This window comes from Taeniopygia guttata, chromosome 17, assembly GCF_048771995.1.
Source record: "Taeniopygia guttata chromosome 17, bTaeGut7.mat, whole genome shotgun sequence".
Classification (NCBI taxonomy): domain Eukaryota; kingdom Metazoa; phylum Chordata; class Aves; order Passeriformes; family Estrildidae; genus Taeniopygia; species Taeniopygia guttata.
The window spans coordinates 1,877,110-1,900,424 of NC_133042.1; the positions used below are offsets into that span (position 1 = coordinate 1,877,110).

The following is a 23,315-nucleotide window of genomic DNA, read 5'->3' on the forward strand; positions in this document are numbered from 1 at the left end:
AAATTTGTCTTCAGTGTGCTTTCACTCTGTTAATGGAATTGCAGATGTTCTTATTATGGAGATCTACTTCCAATATTTTATTGAATTACTCCCACATTGCTCTGTGGCAATATGTCCCAGAGGCTCAATGCACATGGTATGCTGTGGAATTTCATTTCCTTAGTTTTAATTTGTTGTTTTTTAATTTCAGTTCATTTTCAATATGGAAAAGAGGTAAATGGGGTCCTTTTTTTTGGTTTAGGCATCATTGTTTTACATGTTTCTTTTTCCCTTCTCATCTCTGCTGTTTCTCTTGCCTTTGCCTCAAACCATACCATGATTTTCCTACTGCTACCTGCCTCGTGCGTAATTGCTAAATCTTATTACGTCTCTGTGGACTTCTGTTTTTTGTTGTCTCGAGCAAATTTAATCAGAATTGGTCATTCTGCCTTGCCCACGCTGTGAAATTCTGCTTGAGATTTTTTTCTGTGTTCTTGGCTTTTCCTTTGTTTATAAGCAGAACATTTGCTTTGATTGCTTGAAATTGTGGTAAGCAAAGACCTTTTCTGAGCTGTCTCTAGTCATGGTAGATATTTTGCTGGCGTGTTTAATTAATGGTACCTTCATCTCTGTACATGGGAAGTTAAATTTTATCTTGCAGAGCTGTACCAGTAAATAGCAACCCCAGTGCAACATGGTTGGAGCTGCCTGGAAATCCTCCCTGGAGTCTCCAGGCTTGGTGCTGTGTTTCAGGTGATGTGTGAGTGTTGCCACTTACTGCTCCCATCTCTGCCAGGCACTTCATAAATTAAACTTTAAAACCACTTTGGGTCGTAAACAAAGTTTGCTGAAGCCAAATGCAACAGCTGTGTGTACCCAGACAGGGCTGCCTTGGCTGGAGGTTGTGCTCAACCTCTGGAGAAATGGTACCCACTGAGGTCACAGCCAGAATTGTCCCCTCTGGCTCCTGGGGTGCTGTGGGAGGGCTGGAACACTTCCCACTCACTGCATTTTGGTATTTGGGGTTATTGCAGTTGGTGGAATGCAGTGAAGGATGGTAAGTTATGCTTCTTTCTGATTCTGGAAAAGCTTCTTCAAGTCTGGTACCTTCCTGTGGCTGTAGGGCATGGCTCTTCATTTTTATTAACATTTTTTTGGAGCCACTGGAGCAGAGCCCACAGTGCTCCTCAAGCAAAGGGCAGGGGCTGTTTGCCAGCTACAGGTGCTCTGAGTTGTGTTTTTACAAATATGAAGAGAAATTGCAAAACTCATAAAATATAGCTTTTGATAATATCAGCATTTATGGTGGTTTGAGGGAGACTAGATGGGTAGCTCAATTAGTAGATGTTCCAAAATCCTGTTTCTGGTTTGATTTTCACTTAACTGTCTCAGAATTTGACTTTCACCCTTGCTAAAATCAGCAGTTCTCAGGTACTAAGTGCAGCTCTATGCAAGAGTTTGCTTCTCTTCTGCGTTTTGGAAGAGTTTCCCCCAGTAATTATGTTTTAGCTTTTAAATAGGCTCAACTATGAGCAATTTGCAAAACAAAAGGTTGTAGATAAGGACCTGTTACTGTAAAGTCGGTATTTTTGAAGGTAGGCAGTTGATAAGGAAAGCTAAAGATGACTGAAAAAGCGCAGCAAATATATCATGGGGCAGTGAGAAATATTTTAATATCTATAAAACAAAATAAATTTCATCAGTGGTGCTTATATTGTTAGGAAAAGTTAAACCCAACTGATTGCTGATAAGAGTGCAGAGAAGTAAAACATTTCTTTCCTATTTTTGTGGAGAAGCTGGGTGATATTCTCTCGGAATATCTCCCATTGCACTGGTAACCAGGGAGGGTGTTAAACCCAAGATAACATTTCAGAGTATTTTGAAACTTGAGCAACGCTGGAACCTGTTTGTTTAAAACAAATTGGCAAAGCAGCTTTCTGAATTTTGGCTGCCAATTTGTAATAAATCTGGGAAGACCAAAGGAGTTCCAGAAGTTTGGGAAAACATAAATGTTGTAGCAGTGTTTTAAGATGGAGAAGGGAGCAGGTAACCAGCAGGCAGTGGAGACCAACCTCTGTCATGTTAAAGAAGGAGCATGCTCAGCAATTGCTGTGCTCTGATGGAAAGCAGATCATGTCCAAAAAAAAAAAAAAACCCACATCAAATTGTGAGTTTAATGAGATTCTTGCACTGGTTGCCAAGAGTAGCTGCACTGGCATCGTATACCTGGATCCTGCGGGATGCAATCCTGCTGTTGACCAAAGGCTGCCACTCCCAGGAGGGAGAAGAGGCTTTGCTTTGGGAGCAGGACTGTGTTGGAGCTCCTGGGCAGGGATTGATCCCTGCCATGTCCTTCATGCTTCCCTCCTTGCCTCAGCACTGCTGGTGGGCAGCTGTGGGGGCTCTGATCCTTATCCCCTGCCCTTGCCCTGTGCCAGGGTGGCAGATCTCAGTCTCCCTGTTGCTGGTCAGCACTGTGTTCAACGAGCTGATTTAGAAAGTGCCACCTGATACCCCTCAGAAATAGTCACCAGTGGGAATGTGATCCCTGCACTCCGTAAGCAGAGGGCTGAGGAGCTGGGCTCTGACATCAGTGTGGGACAAACTCAGCTATTCCCCAGTTTCCCTGTGAACAAGCCAGTGGGAGTCATGGCAAAATCTGACCAGAGCTGTCTCACTGCCTGGAGGGAGGCTCTGTCTCACCGAGAAAATATTGAGTAAATTAATACTCAATCTTGGTTCCTTGAGCAGGCTGATGGAGTCAGAGGGGTTCAGCTGGGACAAAAGGAGGCTCTGGAAAATCCAAGAACAGATTATCAAGGAGGATTGACAGTGAATGTCAGATGAGATAACAGGAGTTGGGATAAAGAGGGATAAAGTTTTCCTTCTTCAGACAGCTGAGCAGTGGGAGAGGTTGTCCAGAGAGGTGGGGGGAGCCCCCATCCTTGGGGGATTTTAAGACACATTTGGACAAAGCCCTGTGCTGGCTGCTCTGAAATTGGTGCTAACCCTGCTTGGAGTAGGAGCTGGGATTAGATGCTCTCCTGGGGATCTCCTCCAGCCCAAATAATTCTGTGCCTCAGCAACCTGATCTCCTTCTGAGTGCAAGTTAGAGCACGGTTAAGTAAAAGGTTATGGTGGAGCCCCCTGAGAACAGGGAGGGAGGAAGGTGGTTTAGATTGAGTGCTCTTAATACCCCATCTGTCATCTCTGTGGTTAACATGTCGTGGGGATGGTTGCTATGTGAGACTTTGCAGTGGAAGATTGCAGGTCTTGAGAGAACTATTGCTGACTTTTAGTTGATGTATTTTAAGGATTGTTAAAAAAAAAAAGAGAAAAAAGCTGTAGAGAGATGCCAGTGTTTAGGAACAGTGAAAATGTCAGTGTGCTAAATGTTCTTTGGGCTTGTCAGGGTGGGAAGAAAGCTCTGGAAAGGGACAGTAAGGGACACTGCTGCTTGAGCAGGGACAAGGGAGGTACTTGGAGCTGTGCTGGTGCACAATTTTGTTTTCCTGCCACTTCTGTCCTACAGAAACAGTAGTACTGAAGCCTGGAGTTGGGAACTGGAGCCTCTGCAGCTGAGGGGATGTGTATTTAGGAGGGTGTGCTGGAAGCTCCCCTGCCCTGCTGCTGGGTGGGGGGCTCCTGGGGAATGGCTGTGTCCTGAGCTGGGCCCTGGCAGGTCTGGCTGGGTCATGGGAAGAGCTTCCAGGTTCCATGGTTGAGGTGAACACAGAGTTCCTGTGCCCTGGACTGGGGGGAAAGCTTTGGTTTTGGTTTAGCTGAGCTAAAACCCACCTTGTGGTGCAGTGAATTTGCATTTCCTTATCTTTGGCTTTACCTTTCTAATGGTTTCTGATTTTGGCCTTGTTACTTGGATGGATTAAATTACATTTAATGCATGTTCATTTATCCTCAAGTCTGGTTTTGTGACAGAAGTGCTCTGGGCAGTTTCACAAACTGAGGACAGCCCACTCCTGTAGGACTGGCTGACAGGCAGTGGGAAAAAGCTGGAGGATTTACTGGTCTTGTGCAGGAACACCAGCATCTCTCTGGGCTGTAGGTGAGGCACTGCCTCATGTCTGAGTCGTGTGTTACATGCTGTGGTGTGGGTGACTGCAATGCTGTTTTTCTCCTGAAATCTCGCAGGAGTGAGGTGTCACTTTCTTCATAACCCCATTAAGATGTTTGGCTAGAACATGGAAAACAAGGCTCAAACCCTTCTCAGCCTCAGGGCAGGCCTATCCCCCATCTCTCAAGAGAGTGACCACGAAGTACACCCAGACCTTGGTGTTCCCATTCTTCTGCCACTGCCTCAGACTCAGCTCTGTGGTGTCCCTGTCCCCACCCCAAGTGCCACTCCTAAATGCTGTCCTTTTTGTCCCACATTCGTGTCTCTTGTGACAGGTCTCCCAATGCCATCTCTAAGATGATGCTGGAGCCTATTCCTGTCTCAGTTTCCCTGTTCCTCTCAGTTACTTCTCACATGTATCTTGATTAACCCAACCCTTTCACCTAAAATCTGCTTTTATCTGTCCATCCTTGTTTCTTCTCTGGACATCACTTAGAGGTGTCACTATTTCTGCCCAATGTTCCCCACCGTGTTCCCAACATTGCAATGTTTCTCTTTCATTCATTTTCATTTCATTCATCTTTTTCAACATTGCAGTTTCCTCTTTCTGACCACCTCTGTTGGTGCCTAGATCCCAAATCTCCTGTTGCAGCCTTGCACTTCATGCCAGGCTCTTGCTGGCCCTGCCCAGCTCCCCAGTTACTCTGACACGATGAATTTTGGTTTTGCTGTTGGCACTTGGTTTGTCCAGGTGCCATCCACATGTCACATAGAGACTTCTCCACTGCTGCCTGGTTGATTGAATCCAGGGAGAGAGACACCACACTCTGAGCTCACCTGTGGGGAAATTTGTTCTCTTATTTTCACAAGGCTCTGGCACAAGCAGTGTGCCTTGGGCCATCCTTCACCCTCCAGCAGTTCTGCTGGAGTGGGTGGCCATGTCCTCTGGACAGCAGCCCTGCTCTGTTTTTTCAGTCTTGTGCCAGTATTTGAATTGTAAACTAAGCATAACATTTTAAAAAGTGAGCAGAATTCTTTCTACTAAGCGTTTTCATCACCAAATTCTGTTTGGTCCAAACCAGAGCTGCATATGCTCTAGGGGAAGGCTGCTGGGCTGAGGTCTCTCAGATTAACTCTGAGGCAAAGATAAATGCTCTACCATTGTTTTGGAGCCAGAAAAATGGAAATCACACTTCCCAGCCTCTTATTTCTTCAAGCATCAGATATTGCCCCAATTATTAGTTTTGCTTCTTCCCCGTTGAATTCCTTTAGGAATGCTAGGAGATGCCATCCACTCCTCCTGACTGTTCCTGGACCTCTTCTGAGGATGCTTTGATTCAGGATAGCCCCTCCTGTTGTACACAGAGCTCTGTGTGTGATACACTCTGTGTCCTGTGGAGTTTCTTGGCGTGGCTCTGGGCATCTGGAATGGGATTCCTGCAGCAAACCCTCAGGTCCCACTCCGGGGTAATGATCTGCAAAGGAACCAGTTAAAACAAATGCCTGTTTCAGTTGGGATCTAGAGAGGCTTGCAAACATGCCAGACCTCTGTAATGGATCTCTGGAGGGAGAACAGGGCGTGGAGGAGCTCCAAGTCCCACCTTCCTCATGCACATCACTGAAGAACAGCTCCCTCCTGTGCTCGCTGAGCCTTTGCTGTGCTCTGGGTCACAGCCAGCTGCTCCTCTGGAGGCATGGACTGGCTTTTCAGGCATGGTATCTGCTGGGTTTATTGGGGAAAAGTGCCCTCTTTTGCATTTCTTGTTGACTTTTTCAGCAAGTAGATTTTCTCTTTCCACTCTCCCAATGATTGTAACAGGATTTTATTCTCCTGCAGCCAGCTGTTAGCAATTAGCAACTTGATCCAGTCAGGCCTGGGAACAGAGTTTAACACTTTCTTGCCTCTCAGAGGATATTGCTAATCCTGTTTTTACTGGTTTCAGGTTTGTGCTGTAGTTTTGGCACTTGGTGTGTATGTGTGGGCAGGGTGGGAAGATGGGCATGAGTACAGCAAAGGACTAATGCAGCTGAAAGAAAAGTATTGAGCCATTTACACAGAAAAAGTCCTTAGTAAGACTATTCCCAAGCAGTCTGTACAGAGGGTTGTATTTAGTAGTAATTCCAGTGTGTCCTAGCTCTGGGAAGTGTGTAACTTGGGAATCCAATCTACTCCTGGATGAGACTGAGACTCTGCACCAATCAATATCTGTAGTTCTTCAAACAGTGATTTCCGCAGCTGGAGCTCCTGAGTGGTGCTGAACCTCCTTCAAAATGTTTGACCCTCTGGAGGATTAAAACCACTCTTGCTGACCCTGCTTAGAGCTGCAGCTGCTGTGGAGAGAGCTGAGAAATGGCATTGTTTGCTCCCTCTGTACATCACCTCTCCCAGGACTCACTGACAGGCACTTCAGTGATCCAGCACTGGGAACCAAATGTGGTGGGAAAAACAAACCCAGCAGAACCTGAACCAGCTGCTGAGGTGCCTGTGCAGGGCTGCACTGCTGGAAATAGTTCACCTCTGCCACATACAAAGGTGAGAATTCATGGTACCAAACTGGGGGAGACAGGACTAGTCCAGAGCAGCCTTTTCTTCTGTCAGCAATAGACACATCCAGAGAGGATTCATCCTGCTTGTCTTGGATGCTCTTTAGGCAAGGGCCCAATTCAAAGCCAGCTTTTGTAGGCACAGAGCTGCTGGCAGGTGAGCTCTAGATCAGCTCTGGAGCTTTCCTTTCCTCTCCTGGAGGCCAGACTGGCCTGTATGGCCACATCTTCCAATTCTGGCTTGCAGTTCCCCCAAACCATGCTATTTTTGTGGACCTGCAGAGGTCCATGTGCCCATCAAGTCCTGAGAAGCCCCTGGTTCTCAGAGTGGCACTACACCTGTCTGTGCCCCCCAGTTTGTACCTTTTCTCCAGTGCTGGTTGCTGGCTCAGTGGCAGGAGCTGAAATGGTGCTTGAGCATTTTTTGTGTGACTTCCCTTGTCCCCACACTTCATTCCTTCTTTCTTCATGATATTTTACATCCTTATCACCCCGTTCAGGTGGTTCAGTGATGTGACTGGCTCTGTGGCAGTACAAAAGGTGTCATAAAACAAATGGACACTTACCTTATGGTGCTTGTTGAGATGAGACAGCCATCCTTCCCCTTATTCCTGGAGAAGTTAGAGAGAAATCCCTGTGTGTTTTGGTGGAACCAGCCTGAGTTGTGAAGCTCACACAGCTTGCCAGGCTCTGGAGGAGGATGAGGGTGTGCAGTCTGTGTGTGATGTCTTTGGCCATCTGAGGGCTCCTTGTGGGGAGCTTTTAAACATGCAGCTCAGCAGTCACCTGGGACATGTCTCCAGGCTGCTGTTCTCCTTCCAGGGCCTCCTCAACAAGCTCTGGTTAGTGGCTGTGGGAAATGAATTTGTAGAAAATTCTTAGAACTTGATAGAAAGTTTACATAGTATGTATTTGTATGTAGACTTTGAGATAAGAAATATTAACTTAGAAATACTGTAGAATAAAACAGATACTGTTGAGAGAGAAATGGAGCTAGAAACAAGTTTAAAAGGGTGGTTTTGTAACTATGACTAGATACTTTAGAGAAATAGAAAGATGTAGTGGGGGGTGATTTTAGATGATTGGTTTTAAGGTATTTATAACATAGTGTGATTAAAACTGATAGTTTAAGAAATGTTTATATTATAATTATGAAATAGTTAACTTCTGATTGTGATGGCGTGAATTATAACATCTGTATTGTCTCAACCTTCACGTGAGACTAAAAATAAGAATAAAAGTTTTTAAAACACCTCTCAGTTGCCCCATCTCTGGGTCAAAAAAAAGCTTAATCCAACAAGTGGCTGGTCCAGCTTGGGCACCCCTGGGAAGGATCTATCCCAGACTTCACCCCTGTGGTGCAGCTATCTGGGTCTGGCCACAGCACCACCAGACAGCTCTCTGCTGAGTTCCCATCACCTCCTGCAGGAAGGTGGCTCAAGTTAAAGCCTTGGTGTTGGTGACAGGTCCCTTTCCCAGGTCCTGTGGCAGGACTGTCTCCCTCAGCACTGAATTCTCTGCAGTTCCCTTTGCAGGTCCTGCTTTGTGGGCTCCCAGGACACCTTAGCAAATCACCTGCATAAATTAACACCCACCAAGTCTGTCTTCTGCCCCAAAACTTCTTTACAAAGTCTCCCTCGGGTTGAGTGCACAAAGTCTCTTCTCTGTGGGAGTTGCAGTCTACCCTGGGATGGTGGGAATCGATGTGTTTTCAGCAGCAACCCTTCCATTCCAGGAGGAAAGGATGACCTGAGATGCACAAACAGCTGCAGAGTGCTTGGTCAAAACCTCTTCTGTGCTCACCAGACCCTCCTGCTGAGATCTGGGCTTGTGCTTTGCTTTTGCAGGCTCACCACAGGGGATGCCACGGGATCACAGCCCCTTCCTAGCCCTGGCCAGGGTGCTTGTGTAGGGAGCCAGGAGGTGGCTGAAGCAGCAGGGACCTGGGGATTTTAAGGTGTTTTTTGGTTGCCTGGCTGGGCACAGCAAGGCACAGCCACCCAGCATTGGCTCCCCCTCCTGCCTGCGTGTTTGGCTCCCTTCCCAAGAAGGCCCTCAGTTGTTTTTCAGGCTCAGAGCCATCTTTTCTGATGGAATCCAGCAGGGACAATGGCCAGTAGCATATCCTTAGGAAAGAGAATAAAAACAGGGCAAGCTCCAGTGATTCTAACCCTGATTTAGCTTCTGGGTGTCCAGCAATCTGCAGCTGGGGGATTTCCCAAGCCAAAGGTTTTACCTTTGGATTTAAGGAGCTGTGTTCCTTGGGTATCCACGGCAGCTCCGGGCTGTGACTGTACAGTTTAATTATGCTGGGTGGAAAAAAAGAACCTTTTGTTACCAGTCTCTGAGCTAATGGCATCTGATGCTCCTGCATGCATGCATGCACTGGCACAATGGTGGGTCCTTTTATAGCCTCTCCTCCTTCACTAACAAATCCCAACATTCAGTGTTGCCTTTTTACTAAAACTCCTGGGATTCTTGAGCAAACACCTTCGGGTCCTGGCAACTTTACATTTATTGATTTATTCTGTTTTCTTTTCTCCTGGCATTCCATTATGAGACAGAGCCTCTAATCCGCCTTCTGTAGAATTATCCCCCAGGATGGGAGCCCTCCCAAGGCTCTTTGTAGTGAATGTGGGCACAAAGAATTCACATAACTGCTGATCTGACCTGTTCCTTTAGGTGTTATGGCTTTCCAATTAAACTTCCAGTGTTGAGGCCTTTGCTATTTTCCTTGTTTCCAAACAGGAAATGAAGTGTTCTCACCTGTGTGAGTGCACATGCACTTTTGGCAGCAGTGTGGCCATGAAGGGAGAGATTTATTTTCACCCTGCTCTGGACCTCTATCTTAAAGTTGTGTTGCAAGTTCCAAGGTGCCCGCTTGGCTACTTGGTGCCAAGGTTTAGGTGGATAAAGCCTGCTTGGGGAGCCTGGTTGGACTGCCCAGGTTCTTTGTAGCTGCAGTTTCACTATTTGTTAATTTAGTAAGGAAAGGGAAGTACTGATGAGGGAGAAATTACTTTGCACTGAACTTGTTTAGTTGCAGTTAAAAGGGTGCATCCATCCACCCAGGACTCATGGCAGCTGAGGGCCTGGAAGCTGGATTGCACTGGTAGCTTTAGGGGTGGTGTAGACAGTCAAGTGATCATTGGTTCCTCTCTAAGCCTCTGATCTGGTGATGAGCAGAGCAGGGCTGAGGTCAAAGGCACTCTCCAAGGCAGGGAAGATTGCCCAGCCTGTCACGAGGCAATGACACAGAGCAGTCCTGTCTCTGGAGGACTCATCCTCTCTCTTTGCTTTGTCTTTCAGAGATGTAGATGGCAGCTGCTGCCTTTGAAGGACTCGTCTGACCCTGTGCAGCACCTCCAGTTGCTACCATGATCTTCTGCATGCTGCTGCTGGCCTCCCTGCCTGAGCCCTCTGGCACTGAAGTCAACCCTGGTAGGGAGCTGCTGGGCTGGGAGAGGACTCATCTCCCACCCTCTGTGTGCTCCTTTCTTTGCCTCTCGTGGGGATTGAGTGTGAAGGCTGCATGTAGAGATAATCACTGATGTAGTTCCCAAATGTCCTCTGGACTGAGATATTCCTGGACAGCTGTGCTGGAGTGGGACACTCTCCTGCCAGTCCCAGGAAGGTCCAGCACATGGACATCCTCCTTTCTCTGTCCACCTGGGCCTGTCTTGGGCTCTGAATATCCCTCCATCACTTTGGCTGGCTGGCCTGCAGAGCAAACCTCTCTCCAGGCTGGCTCAGAGGTTCTGTGCTTGCTGTGGAAAACAAATTTCCAGTTAGCAAAGCATCAGCTTTAGCCACAGCTGTCCAGCCAGCCAGGGGCATTCTGGAGAGAGAAGTGTGGAAGGACAGATGTAAACTTTACCTGGCACAAAGATAGGGTGGAGACAGAGATATGAGCCTGAGTCCCTGTGGAGGGCAGGACCTCTTATCCTACAGCATTTGGCAGGATACAGTCATGATGGAGACGAATAAGATAATGTGTTGCAAAAATTCCTGTAATGAAGTGTTTTGAGCTGGAGACAGTCTGTGAAATAAATGAGTTTAATCCTTTTCCAGCTTGGCTGAAGGTGTGGTGAGGCAGTGGTGCTGCCCTGAGGGCTTGGGCTGGCTCTGCTGGGGCTGGCTCTGTTTGTTTGGAGCCCTTTGTGGCTGGCTCTGACCCCGCTCTGGCCTGTGGATGTTTGCAGAGGTTTGAGGTTGTGCTGCAAGCAGCCAGAAGTGAAGTGAGGGTTGTGGGGGGAGCTCAGCAGCATTCCTGTGCTCCCTGTTGCACAGCATTCCCTGCACTGTGCACCCCACCACACACCCAGCGTGGGACTGGGGCTGCCTCTGGTGGCCAAACCTCCCCGAAGAGGAGGGAAGGCTGGAGGGTCAGCCCCATGCAGATTGCTTTTGGTGGTGGTTGGTGCAGGAATGGCTCTTCCACACCAGCTCCAAGGAGGTGGGTGGGCTCTGAGCACAGGTCTGTGATTCCTGCAGGAAATAGCCCCTCACACCTGTGACATCCTCGAGCAGCTTTGCTTCCTCAGCTCCCCCAGCTGCTCCAGTGCCTCTGCCTGGGGCTGGCCCTGCTCTTCCCAGGCAGATTCCAGCACCATGGCCCAGCTGGTGCTCCTGGCTCTGATGCCACAGGCTCCATGGATTATCCTGACCTCCTGGCCCGCTCCAGGAGCAGCCTGAAGCATCTCCTCATTGCCTTATAACCCACAGGGGCTGCTTTGGGGGTGATTTCAGACCTCTGGAACAGGGTCCTGGTGAGTCTTTTGTCTTGCAGGAGATGTTTGACCTCTCTGACAGATGGGCTGGGCCACCTCTCTGAGCCCCACTGTCTCCTGTGTGCCCACTAAAGGGTCAGGAGTCCTGGTGGCACCTAAACAGAACCCAGGATGGTTTTGCTCAAACCAGTGCATTTGGTGAGAGCCTCATGCTGCTGGTTTTGGTGAGAGCTGTGGCCACCCTCAGAGTGCATCCCTCAATGCCAAGGACACTCTGGGTTCTGCTGCCAGCCCTGGGGTTGTGAAGAAATGGGTTTTGTGCAGGGTTGCAAGAAGACTCAGTCCCCCAGAGTCCTTCCCAAGTAGCTCTCCATCTGGCATTGCTGGCCAGTGTCTGACCTTTAAATAAGCTGTGACCACACAGGACTCCCAGTGCAAGAGCACAAAAAACACTTTCTGCTCTCAGATGCTGACCCCACCCTTTTGGAACATCTCTATGCATTTACCCATAGCTCAGCAACAGATCAGGTTGTACTGGTCTGTGGTGGGACAGGTGAGAGTGAAGACAGCCAGGGCTGGTTTGGCTCCCCAAATAACCTGATGGCGCAGTGTGGGAGCAGCAGCTGGGACTCCTGGCTGCCTCAGCAGGCCCCATTGTTCTTGATCCCAGGGAATTCAGGCCTCTTGACTAACCCAGGCTGATGTGGGTGATACCAGGGGCTCACCCAGCTCAGTGGGTATTTATTTGCTTGTGGTGGCTGTGAGTTTCTTCAGCTGGTTGTTTGAACTCATGGGAAACTGTGTGTTTAATAGATAGAGGATTTATATTCTATTTTGGAACTCTCTTACCTGACCTTTTGATGCATCCTGGTTCTGGTGTTTTAAGAGACAGTGAGGATATCTATTGTTCAGTATAAATTATCTTCGTCATACTTCAGTAATCCCTTTTGTAAAGATGAGGCTGCAGATTTTTCATCATCTGTGTTGCCTTCTCTGCCTTCTGATGATGGAAGGAAGGAGCAAGAGCTCTATTCCTTATCTGCCTGGCATCTGACCATGAACATGGGCAGTGCTGTAATGCTAATTCTAGTTTGTTTTATAGGTATTCCCGTGATTTAAAAAATATTAACATTAAAGCATTAAAATACATCAATTTTAATATTTGTTATTTATTAATATTAAATTTTAATATGTATTAATATTAAAATATTGATATTTAAAATATTATTTTTTAAATATTAAATAACCTGGTGTCATTAGCAAATGTTGTCACCTCACCAGCCGTCTCCTTTACCCAATGATTTAGGAATGCTTAGCACATCACACATTCACTGATACAGTGCCTAACAGCTGCAGGCAAACCCTATTGAAGCCCCACCCTCTGTTTGCAAACATTCCTACATCAGATCTGTCAGGCAGTGATTCAGCCTGAGGCGCTTTATTCTGTGTAGTGGTAACAGCAAGGTGGTTTTCATCCCTCTGTCTTGTAGCTTCTGAACCTGCTGAGTGGATTTCATGGAATTCCAGAATGTCCTGAGTTGGAAGGGACCCACGGGTACCCTTGAAGTGCAGCTTCTGTTGAGCTGTTTCCAGGTTTGGTACGAGATGACAGGAGATGGGCTCCAAGGTCCCTTCCAACCCAGCCCATCCTGGGATTTTGGGAAACCAGGAGGACACCCAGGGCAGCCCTGCCTGAGGCAGAGGCAGCCAGAACAGCTCCTGTGGCTGCAGCAGTGTGGCTGGCAGTGATTGCATTCACATTTAGAGTTTTCCTAAACATCTCTAATATCCCAGGACATGTTTAAAAACTTCTGTCAGGAGAGAGAACCTTGAGAGCAGCTAGGATTTCTCAGCTGCATCTGCAGGGTACTGGTGTGGGGAGCTTTTGGAGATGCTGGCCTGAGCCAGTTGTGTCTGTGCTCCATGGAGGCACCAAGTTTGAGAGCATTCCCATGCTGGGGAGAAATGCTGCCTCCACTTGAGGCTGGAGGCAGGAGCAGGCTGGGATGAGGCAGGATGGATGGACAGGGGCTCAGGGTCAGATGGGAACTCCAGCCTGCAGTGACAGGACAGAGCAGATATTTCCATGACTTGTCATCTGTAATAGATATTTAACTTCTCCCTTGTATCTGAGCAGGTGAATGTAATAACTGTTTCCATTTGAGCACAAGTCAAGCATCCAGTTTGTTCTGGGGAAGAAAAATCTTGAACAGAATCTTCCTTTTTTATGTCACATCATTATTGATGAATAATTTGCCATTGTAAATTGGGCCCATGCAACCAGTAATAATCATATGATTTGGGATTTCATGCTTTAAAATGTTTCTTTGTAAAGTTTTTACCTTGCCTGGGCTCTGCTGAATGTTACTGTTAGTCTAATGCATTACTTATAATTTCAGTTTATGATAATTATGACATATTTAATCCCTTTTTTTTTTGCATTCTTTATTTTAGCATTATCATGTTTATTCTCTGGGTGTGATAGCCTTTTAACTAAACTTGCCTGGTGATTTTAAAAGAAAGGAGTGCTGACCTTTGTTGTTTGCTTGCCTGTGTTGCCCTTTGCAGCAATCTGTCGTTACCCCCTGGGGATGCACGAGGGGACCATCCGGGATGAGGACATCACTGCTTCCAGCCAGTGGTACGACTCCACAGGACCCCAATATGCACGGTGGGTTCACCTCTGAAAACAATTTTAAACCTTTTTTCCCCCCTAGAAACCAAATATGTGGCTGAAGAAGAAGATCCCCCACCCTTAAAACCTTATTTGCTGCTTTTATATTCAGTCTGGGTAGTGCACAGTGAAAGGCCAGGAGGCCATGGCAATGATCACAGCTGTGGTACAGGAAATTCTCATTAAATATTAAGGGGGAAAACTCCTTCTCCATGAGAATGAAGTGGTGGGAGGGGGACCCAGAGAGGTGGTGATGTCTCAGCATTTGGGGACTTGGCTGTACAGGTCTTGAGGAGCACAGGGCAGCCTTGGAGCTGGCCCTGCTGTGAGCAGGGGATGGGACTGCAGACCCCGAGGTTGCCTCTGCAGACCCAGAGGTTGCCTCTGACCCCCATCTTTCTGTCACTCTGTGAATAAATCTCCAAAGGATTTGTGACTTACAGGCAAGCCAGGGACAGTGCCCCTGGGATTCTTGTGGAGTGCTTTAAACTAAATCACAGGAAATCCTTTACAAGGATGAACTTTTCAACAGCATCCTATTGAGGAAATGGGCTGTGCTCACTCTTGCCTCAAACACCTTGGAAATGCAGAGTTAAGGAATTGTCAAGCAAGCAGCTAAATTATTTTCTTCACTGTCAAGGAGGCCTACAGCTTTTCTTTTTTTCTTTTTGGTTCATTTTATTTCTCTCAAAGTTATTAACTGATGATTCACAAAAGAGTTGCAAATGTGAATTTCCTTGGAATGGTTTGTAGTGGTGATATCAACCATTCCTACAGCTTTGGTGCAAGTCGGACAGAAATTTCAGGTTGACTGTGATACTTATATTTTTATGATGAATTCAGGCACTCCAAAATCATAAAATTCTCCTAGTGCTCAAATATTATTTTTCCTTAGTCTGTGGTAGAGCAGTGATGCTGTGTTTTTAATAGTGTTTGAGCAGGCCTGTGGGTCTGAAAGCTGGGAGGTTTTTCCTCTGAGTATGGCTTATTTCCAGTGCTGCAAACACTTTGGGCACCACTTTACCATCCTCTCTTTGCTGGATGTTCACAGGGTGAAGGCATGAAGCTGACCTCATTTGGTTAGAGGTCAGCGTTGTCCCATGCAGATGTCTGTTCCTGTCACTTCAGTCGCCCTTCCTGCCTTTTTTAGAGCTTTTCTTACTTGCTATTCCAGTGTAAGAAAATCTTGCACAAACAGCTGACCAGCCAGAGATTAAAATCTTTTCTGGCCCGAGCCTTGACCTGCAGTGTCTCCTCCTGGGTACCACCTTGCCTGATGCCCTCACTGATCCCATCAGGTGGAGATGGGGTAGCTGTCTGAAAGCCAAGGGCACTTCAAGGGCTAAGAAATCCCTGTTTCTAAAAAAACCCACACATTTTTGGTGTGCAGATAAATTTGTCACAACTACAGCTCTCACAATGTTCAGCTGAGGAGCAGAGACCTTCCCCCCCACTCTCCTAGCAGCATCCTACACCAGCAGCTCTGATGACTGCAGGAAATGTGAACTGTGCATTGAAATGACCCAGAATCATTTCAAACAGATATTTTCTTGCTAAAATGTATTTTTAAGATGGCTCATCTTTGAGCTTTGTAAAGCTGCAGGAGGTGGTCAAGCAGAAGTTCAGGCCTTACCACGTTGGGATTTAGGAGCAGTGAGGATGCACCTGAGCAGCAAGGTGTTACAGAGCAGAGAGCAGTTCCTTCTGAGCAGCAGGGCTGTTTCTGATCAATGTGGAAATTCATGTCTGGGAAAAAAATACTCCAAGTAGTTAGTGAAAGGTATGTGGGACTGAGGAGCTGTTCTGTATAGGGCAAACCTGTAGGATTTGAGTCTCAGCTGACCATCATCCCAAAGGGCAGAGACACTTGGTAGCCATTGCTAGTTTTGTTGTGTCCTCACAGTTCTGCACGTTCCCTCAATTAATCATCGGAAATCTGATCCCTTTTAATGAGTGCGATTTCCCCCTCAGGTTACAGAGGGAAGAGGGGGATGGAGCCTGGTGCCCAGCTGGTTTGCTGGAGCCCGAAGATGTGCAGTTCCTGCAGATTGACCTGCACAAGCTGTTCTTCATCACCCTGGTGGGCACCCAGGGCCGGCACGCCCGCGCCACGGGGAAGGAGTTCGCCCGCGCGTACCGCATCGACTACAGCCGCAACGGGGAGCGCTGGATCTCCTGGAGGAGCCGCCAGGGAGGGAGGGTGAGCCCGGGGCTGCAGGGCACATCCTCCTCATCCTGCTCAATTGTCTTGTTGGGAAAGCCAGGTGTCTGCTAAGGAAGGCAGGAGCCTCCCTTGAAATGGAAAATGTAAACCCCCTCCCTCTGAATTGTTATGATTTTGAAATTAAGGGACTCTCAGGCAAAGATATGGGAATAGGAATAACAGTTCTTTAATAGGGAAATTAAAAATACAAATGCAATAGTGCAAAAAAAAGAAACAAACCCCTGCCAGAGTCAGAGCAGGCCCTGTCCCCTGTGGGGCAGGGAGGTGGCAGCAGTCCCATCCCAGGGTGGCTCAGCCCTCCTGCAGTGCCAGCTGTGCTTCTGCTGGAGCAGGATCCTGCACAAGGCGGGAGTTTTCCTCTGGAGCTCCAGGGCTGGGGGAGATGGGCCTGGGCTCCTCTGGGAATGCAGTGGGGAAGAAAGCTGCTCCTCTGGGAATGCAGTGGGAAGAAAGCTGCTCCTCTGGGAATGCAGTGGGAAGAAAGCTGCTCCTCTGGGAATGCAGTGGGAAGAAAGCTGCTCCTCTGGGAATGCAGTGGGAAGAAAGCTGCTCCTCTGGGAATGCAGTGGGAAGAAAGCTGCTCCTCTGGGAATGCAGGGGGCAAAGGCTGCTGTGCTGTTCCCAGGTCAGATTGGATCCAGGTAGGAATGCTCGGCTCCTCCCCTGGGCAGAGCCTCTCCCCATGGATGCTGGAATTTTCTCAGCCATGCAGGGACACTCAGTGGCCATGAACAGCAGAGATCTCCTGGAGGGAGGATTGTCTGTGGGAGAGATAAAGAAAAGTGCCCAATGAACAGAGGAGAACTGCCTCAGCTCTGACAGATGGGAATTGAATACACACCCAGCTGCACCTTGAAACCTGAGACTTTAATGCATCCTACTCTGTCCTGGCTCTGCTGGAGCTGTGTGTTCTGCCTCAGTTCTGTGCTTGCTGTGCACATCTGGTCTCACCCAGCAGCACTGCATCCTTCCTGACGTGGGGAGCACTGGGCTCAGCAGTGGCCAGGATTGGAAACTGCTCCTGGGTTTGTCTCTCGCACAGAATGGCCCTGAGTGAGGGCATGCTCAGGGACAGCAGCTGCAGGATGTGGAGATGCTACACAAGGTGCATCACCTTCTTTGCTTCTCTCAGAAGTTGGGCAGGATTCTCCTCTCTTCTACTGTGGAGCTGGTGCAAGGATGCTTTTTTCTGAGGGGATGTTTGAAGTTTTCTTCCTTTTTCCATGTCTCCTGACCTGACCCCCCAAATCAGGAAAACTGTGGCTCTTCACTACCTGTCTGTGCATGTCCCAAACACCACATGGGTGTCCCTCTCTTAGACACTTGTATCTAAATTGGAAGCTGCCAAGCAGATGCCTGGATGCCTGCTTTGGGATTTAAAACTGGAGGGGGTGGCAGGGAATTAAGGAGTTTCTGGGTGTCTGATAGCAGTGTTTGGTGTGTGGATGTTGAAGAGGAAGGAGTTTAGAGAGTAGGAAATGTGCTGAGCTCACACACAGAGGATTCCCTACTCACCACAGTTGTCCCATGCTGTCTCCAGACCTGAGCACAGAGCTGGGGCTGTGTTCATGTCTTTGTTAAACTTCCCCTGGGACTCTCACCTGCAGTGTCTGACCTGGTCACTCTGCCTTCAGGCTTGTGCAGTCTGAGAACCTGAGCCAGACTAGAGAGGTACTGGGTGTGGTGATGTTTCCTTGCACTGAGGGTGCTTTGGAAGTCTCAGCAGGGTCTGCAGTGCAGTATTTGGTAACAGCTTTTATCTTGTTAATGAATTATTTGCTCACCCAGACCTTTGATCAGCTGTTTGCTATTACCATCATATTGCCCATCCCTCACATTTTGGTGTATGCTACAAAAGCTGTGTTTGTGGGATGGGAGGGGAAGTCAAAATAAACAGTGGAGGGTTCCCAGGACAATGGTGGCAATGAGGGGAAGGGTGAGGGTCCCTGCCTGTCACTGCACTGCAGCAGGATGGGGTGGCTGGGGTGATGCTCAGTCCAAAATTCCTCCTGTGCCGCACCAAACACTGCAGCACCTCTGGAATTGTGTTGTCTTGTGGAGAAAGGACATCAGGACCCTCCACCAGGTGACTGGTGATGAGGGCAAGCTCTGTTACCTGTTGCTGGAACCCATGGGTTCCTTGAAGGAAGGGGTTTCATCCAGTAACTGGAACTCTCTGCAGCCTTCACTCACACCTGCAGCCCCACCTGCCTCTCTCTTCTCCCCCAGTGCTGCCTGGGGGGAATCTGCAGTGAGCAGGAGGTGAAATGGCAGCACCCCTCCCACCCCATCAGCCACAGGAGGAGCAGCAGCAGCTCCCCCCTGCAGATTCCACCTGGGGAACTCTCCACTCCCAAACAAGGGGGCACAGGAGCACCACTGTGCAGCCCAACAGCACAACAGGGAGTGTGGGAAATGGAAAGATAGAAACTTCCACAGGCACTGAAGGATTCAGTCTGCAGCCTTGGATGAAGCTTGGATTTATGTAAAAATAAAGCACACAGACATTTAAGTAGAAAAATCATAAACTTATGTTTTTATAGTTATGACTACATAGTTATAGTAAGTAAGAATATGCTTTGAGTAAGAAAGAAACTATTGATAAGATGGTGAAGGGTTTATAACGTAGGAAACTGTATTGATAAGATAGTGAAGGGTTTATAATGTAGAGGTGTAATTGTATAGAGTAAGCTAAGAGTTTAGAAGTTATAATAGAAGCATAGCCCATTGGATAAAAGTATCTGCAGTGCAGTAGAAGTAAGTAAAGGTGATAGGTTAGAAAAGCAAAATAAACTTTGTGGCAACTGTCCATTGGAGTAGAAAGTTACCTATTATCTTGTAGTGAAGAACTTGTGACTGCTTTGAGCTATGGCAAACTGTTTGCTCTCATAGATCTCACGGCCTCTGAGACTGAAGTTTATCTGAGCACTAAATCCTTCTTAGCCTGACTGTGGTGCCATCCCTTCCACAATGAGAAGGGAGAGGCTGCAGCTGAGGCTGTTTCTCCTGCAGGTGATCGATGGCAACACGGACACCTACGACGTGGTGCTGAAGGACCTGCGGCCGCCCATCATCGCGCGCTTCGTGCGCCTCATCCCCGTCACCAAGGCGCCCATGACCGTGTGCATGAGGGTGGAGCTCTACGGCTGCGTCTGGCACGGTGAGCAACCCTCCCCAGCCTGGCACCGAGTGCAGCCCTGCCCGGGCTCCCTGGAGCTGCTGCTAGCCCGAAAATGAATAAAAATGTCACATGGACACAGGTGATGGGAGCCCGCTGCTGTGTTTCTGAGGTGTATGGCTTTCTTTTCCAGATGGTTTGGCATCCTACAGCATCCCTGAAGGAGGGACAATAGCAGCTCCTGGATTCCCCATCGTTTATCTGAATGACTCGACCTACGATGGCTACCAGGAACGCAGGTGGGAGAAGTTGTCCTGTTCTCTCTCTGTCACCGTGCAAATTCTTTCCTGCTCCCCCTGTCACTGGTATCTCATATCCCAAACACTTCTTCATGCTTGTAGGATGTTGGAAAATGCTGGGTAACAATGTCTTGATATATTCATATCTGATGGTTTCAAGCTGGGCTGATACAGTAGAGCTTGGATATTTAAATAAAAAGTTTTGATGTTCAGAGTAGATGTTGCGTGTAGCTGTCCAGCATGAACTTAGGAACCTGGGTCTGCTGGGGAGTGTCAGGGAGCTGCAGATGTAGGCACAAAACCCAGCCTGCTAAGCCAAGACTCTTTGAAACTACTTAACCTCTAGTTCATGTGCCTGACTGGTAGGAATCTGCCTCTTCCAGCTGTTAATCCTTGTTTGCAGTTCAAAGGTATGTGTACCTGTGCTCTAGTAACAGGAGGGCTCACCTGGAGTAGACTTGCAGAGCCAAGGACTTGCAGAGGGAGTCAGAATTGTGCACACTGGCATCTTCTACTCTGGAACAGTGCTTGGGAAACTGTGTGAGGGGCTCTGCACCCTCACATAGGAGCGGGTGGGGCAGGGTCCTGGCAAAGAGTCCAATCAGCCTTGGAAAGAGCCAGTAACTCTTCTCAGGAGCAATGCCAGAAATGATCCTGGCTAGGCTTGGCTGTGGCTCAAGAGCTGCCCATGGTCTCACTTCCCACTTTCCTGCCTTTCTGTGCCTGCCTGCAGGACTTTCCCCACAGGTTCCCCCAGCAGAGGATGGAGCAGTGTTCCTGCCATGCAGCTGCATGGTGAGATGCTGCAGTTCCAGCTCTGTTGGGAGAACACACAGTGTCATTTTCCACACTGTCTTGTTTTTGTTCTCAAGAGGCTCTGCCTGTAGCTCAGCCTTGCTGCTGGTCCTTGACACCAGTGCAAAAATTTCTGCCTTTTCTCTAGCTGGGAATGATGCTAAAATCCCAGCCCAAACAACATCAGGGTGATGCTGCATAAGAACAGTGATCGAGTTCTTGTTCAGGATGGGTCAGGAGCAGGAAAATGGAGATTTTGCTGGTACCAGTTGGAAGATACCTGTGGTTTCCCACTGGAGCTCTGTCTGACTGTTGGTTTCTCCCTGGCCAGGCACCTGTATGGAGGGCTGGGCCAGCTCACAGATGGAGTGCTGGGGCTGGATGACTTCACCCAGAGCCACCAGTACCGTGTGTGGCCAGGCTATGACTACGTGGGCTGGAGGAACGAGAGCTTCAGCACGGGCGCGGTGGAAATGGAGTTCCAGTTTGACCGCCCACGGAACTTCACCTCCATGAAGGTAACTCAGCGTGGTCCCTCTCCAGGGGGACAGGCTTTGGGTCTGGGGGCTTCCAGGTTGCTCCTTTGGAGCATTGAATGGGTTGGAAGGGACCTTGAAGCTCATCTTGTTCCACCCTCTTCCACAGGCAGGGACACCTTGCACTAGACCAGGTTGCTCCAAGCCTCATCCAGCTTGGCCTTGAGCACAGGAAATGCCTGTATCCTCCTTCAGAATCTCCTGTATCAGATTCTGAATCCAGAATCTGAGCAGGAGATATCCCAAATTTTCCAGTGTAGACAGGTGAAGCAGATGAGCACTTGCTTCTTCAGAGCTCAGACTCTTCTTCCAGTATTTACTTTGAAGGAATAAAAAGCAGACACCTGAAGCACTCTTTAGGCAGCTGAGATGTATTTAGGGTGTAGGATTTACTAACCCTTAAGGTAAAGGAATGTGGCTGTGCTTCCATTTTGACCAAGCAGCCTCAGCCTGTGCTGTGGGAAGTTATTTAAACACACAGGAGAAGCATGAGTTGAACTTTGAGTCTGTAGTAAACAGCAGGATCTTTTAAAAAGGATTGGTGGCTTTTCTTGTAGAGATTTCAAATGAAGGAGAACCCACCACATCCTTAAGTAAATTGTTTTGGTGGTTACTTACTCTGGTTTTATTTTGTCTATTTTTAACTTGCAACCGTTGGCTGTTTGCCTGCTTTTGCTGGCAAAAAAAAAAAAAAAGAGTCCTGCCTTCTGAGAAATCTATGCTTCTAAACCATGATTTAACCACTCTCTTAATCTTTGCTTCAGTAAACTAAATTGGCAGACTTCCCAGTGCCTTCCTGGTGAGACCAAGGGTCATTTTTGGAGCAGCCACCCAATCTTTTCTTTCTTTGATGATTACTCTTTTGGAGGTACAGAATCCCATGAAATTGCATAAAAGAATGGTACCAATTTCCGGCTTTTGGACGATTCCTCTTTGTTTGTGAATCTTGTGATGATATTGATCCTCCAAGCCAAGAGAGAAGGAGCCAGTGGTCATTAAGGCTTAGGGATCATGGTAAAAATCAGTTCCAAGTTTTTAGTGTCCAGGATAAAAGTCCAATGTGGAAAGCATCACTTAGATTTTGTCCCTGAGTTCACTACCCTGACATGAATCAGTCCTTGAGATTATTTTAGGAAACTCCCTCCCTTCCATTTAGTTTATTTTATTGCTAGTATTTCTGTGTCTCCCTCAGGTCATTGAAAAAAAGCAGCAAATAATTTTGCTTTGGGACTGTATTCCTCTTAGAAAAACAGAGAAGTATTTGTGTCTTAAAAAGACTTTACTAGTTGACTTACTAGTTGATAATGTTTAATCAAATTAATATAATATATGAGCACACACTATGCTAATTGGGGACAGATGCCTTCCAAAAATCTGTCTTGTAAACACAACCATCCTGATAAACCAAACACATCAATGAGAACAGCTACTTCATCTAGTATCTAATTAAAAAGCTGTTCTGATTAGCATGAATTAATCTTCATTATTTACTGAATGTTGCCTCTTTCAGCTTTGCATTTCTTTTGTACAGGCCAAGTGGTCTGTGGATAATTTTTGCATCTTCTTATCTGATAGCTTTATCCCAGTCCTCTGAGCTTTCCCAGTATCCAAGGAACTATTAAAAATAAATAATGTTGGTAACATTGCAAATGCATTGCATAGGCTTGCATGCTGTAAAATTGGACTTTAGTAGGAGATGTTTGCAATAGAAAATGTCTCTGTATCAGTCCAGGATGGAAACACATCCAACTCCTGTCCAAATATGGCACAAATTGTATATTCCAGGCAGCAGGCTTTCCTGCCTGGTTATGAATGACTGTTTCTCCTTATTAAATAATGTTGTCTAAGCTTCATCTGGTCCTAATTATTTGCAAATACTCTGCTTTTGTCTTTTTGCTGCTCATCAGGCCTGTTGTCCTCATTAGTGCTTCAGCGCTTTTCACTGCAGGACCTCTCTGAGGCCAAGCAATTAGTCAGGTTCAAGGCTGTAGGTGGTTTGTAAACTGTTGCTGTCACAGTGGCAAACACTCCACAGTCAGTAGGAAATGATTCCTGGGGTTGCTGGGAGGGGTTGGACCACTGTGGGAATGGAGCAGGCTGAGGGATACTGAAGACTTTGAGTCACCTCATTTCTTCTAATTTCTGTTCAGTGGTCACAGTGCTGAGATATCCTGAGTGATGTGATCCTGAGCTTCAGGTCTGCATAACAGAACTCAGCCTGATGCTGAGCCACCAGGAGAATGGGATGGATGCAGGCTTTAGGTGATGGTTTCCCTAAAACTCAGATCCTCAGTTGTCTGCAACCAGAGCAGGGTATGTCAGGGGAATATCTGCCTGGTTTGTG

The 23,315-nt window shown here is 47.6% G+C and overlaps 1 protein-coding gene across 6 annotated transcripts in view; it reads left to right on the plus strand.

The window, feature by feature from the left end:
• Positions 1 to 23,315, plus strand: part of LOC115497551 (discoidin domain-containing receptor 2) — a 56,637-nt gene that overhangs the window by 16,636 nt on the left and 16,686 nt on the right. For 3 of the 6 annotated variants that reach the window (XM_030286523.4, XM_030286521.4, XM_030286522.4), the window contains exons 2-7: positions 9,905 to 10,036; positions 13,894 to 13,996; positions 15,971 to 16,199; positions 19,236 to 19,383; positions 19,535 to 19,640; positions 20,767 to 20,953. In XM_030286523.4, coding sequence (XP_030142383.1) covers positions 9,973 to 10,036; positions 13,894 to 13,996; positions 15,971 to 16,199; positions 19,236 to 19,383; positions 19,535 to 19,640; positions 20,767 to 20,953 — 837 coding nt within the window. In that variant the 5' untranslated portion in view covers positions 9,905 to 9,972. Of the gene's footprint in view, positions 1 to 190; positions 214 to 640; positions 733 to 3,703; positions 4,043 to 9,904; positions 10,037 to 13,893; positions 13,997 to 15,970; positions 16,200 to 19,235; positions 19,384 to 19,534; positions 19,641 to 20,766; positions 20,954 to 23,315 lie in introns of those variants that run through there. The other 3 variants (XM_072936505.1, XM_072936506.1, XM_072936507.1) reach the window with 3 other exon arrangements.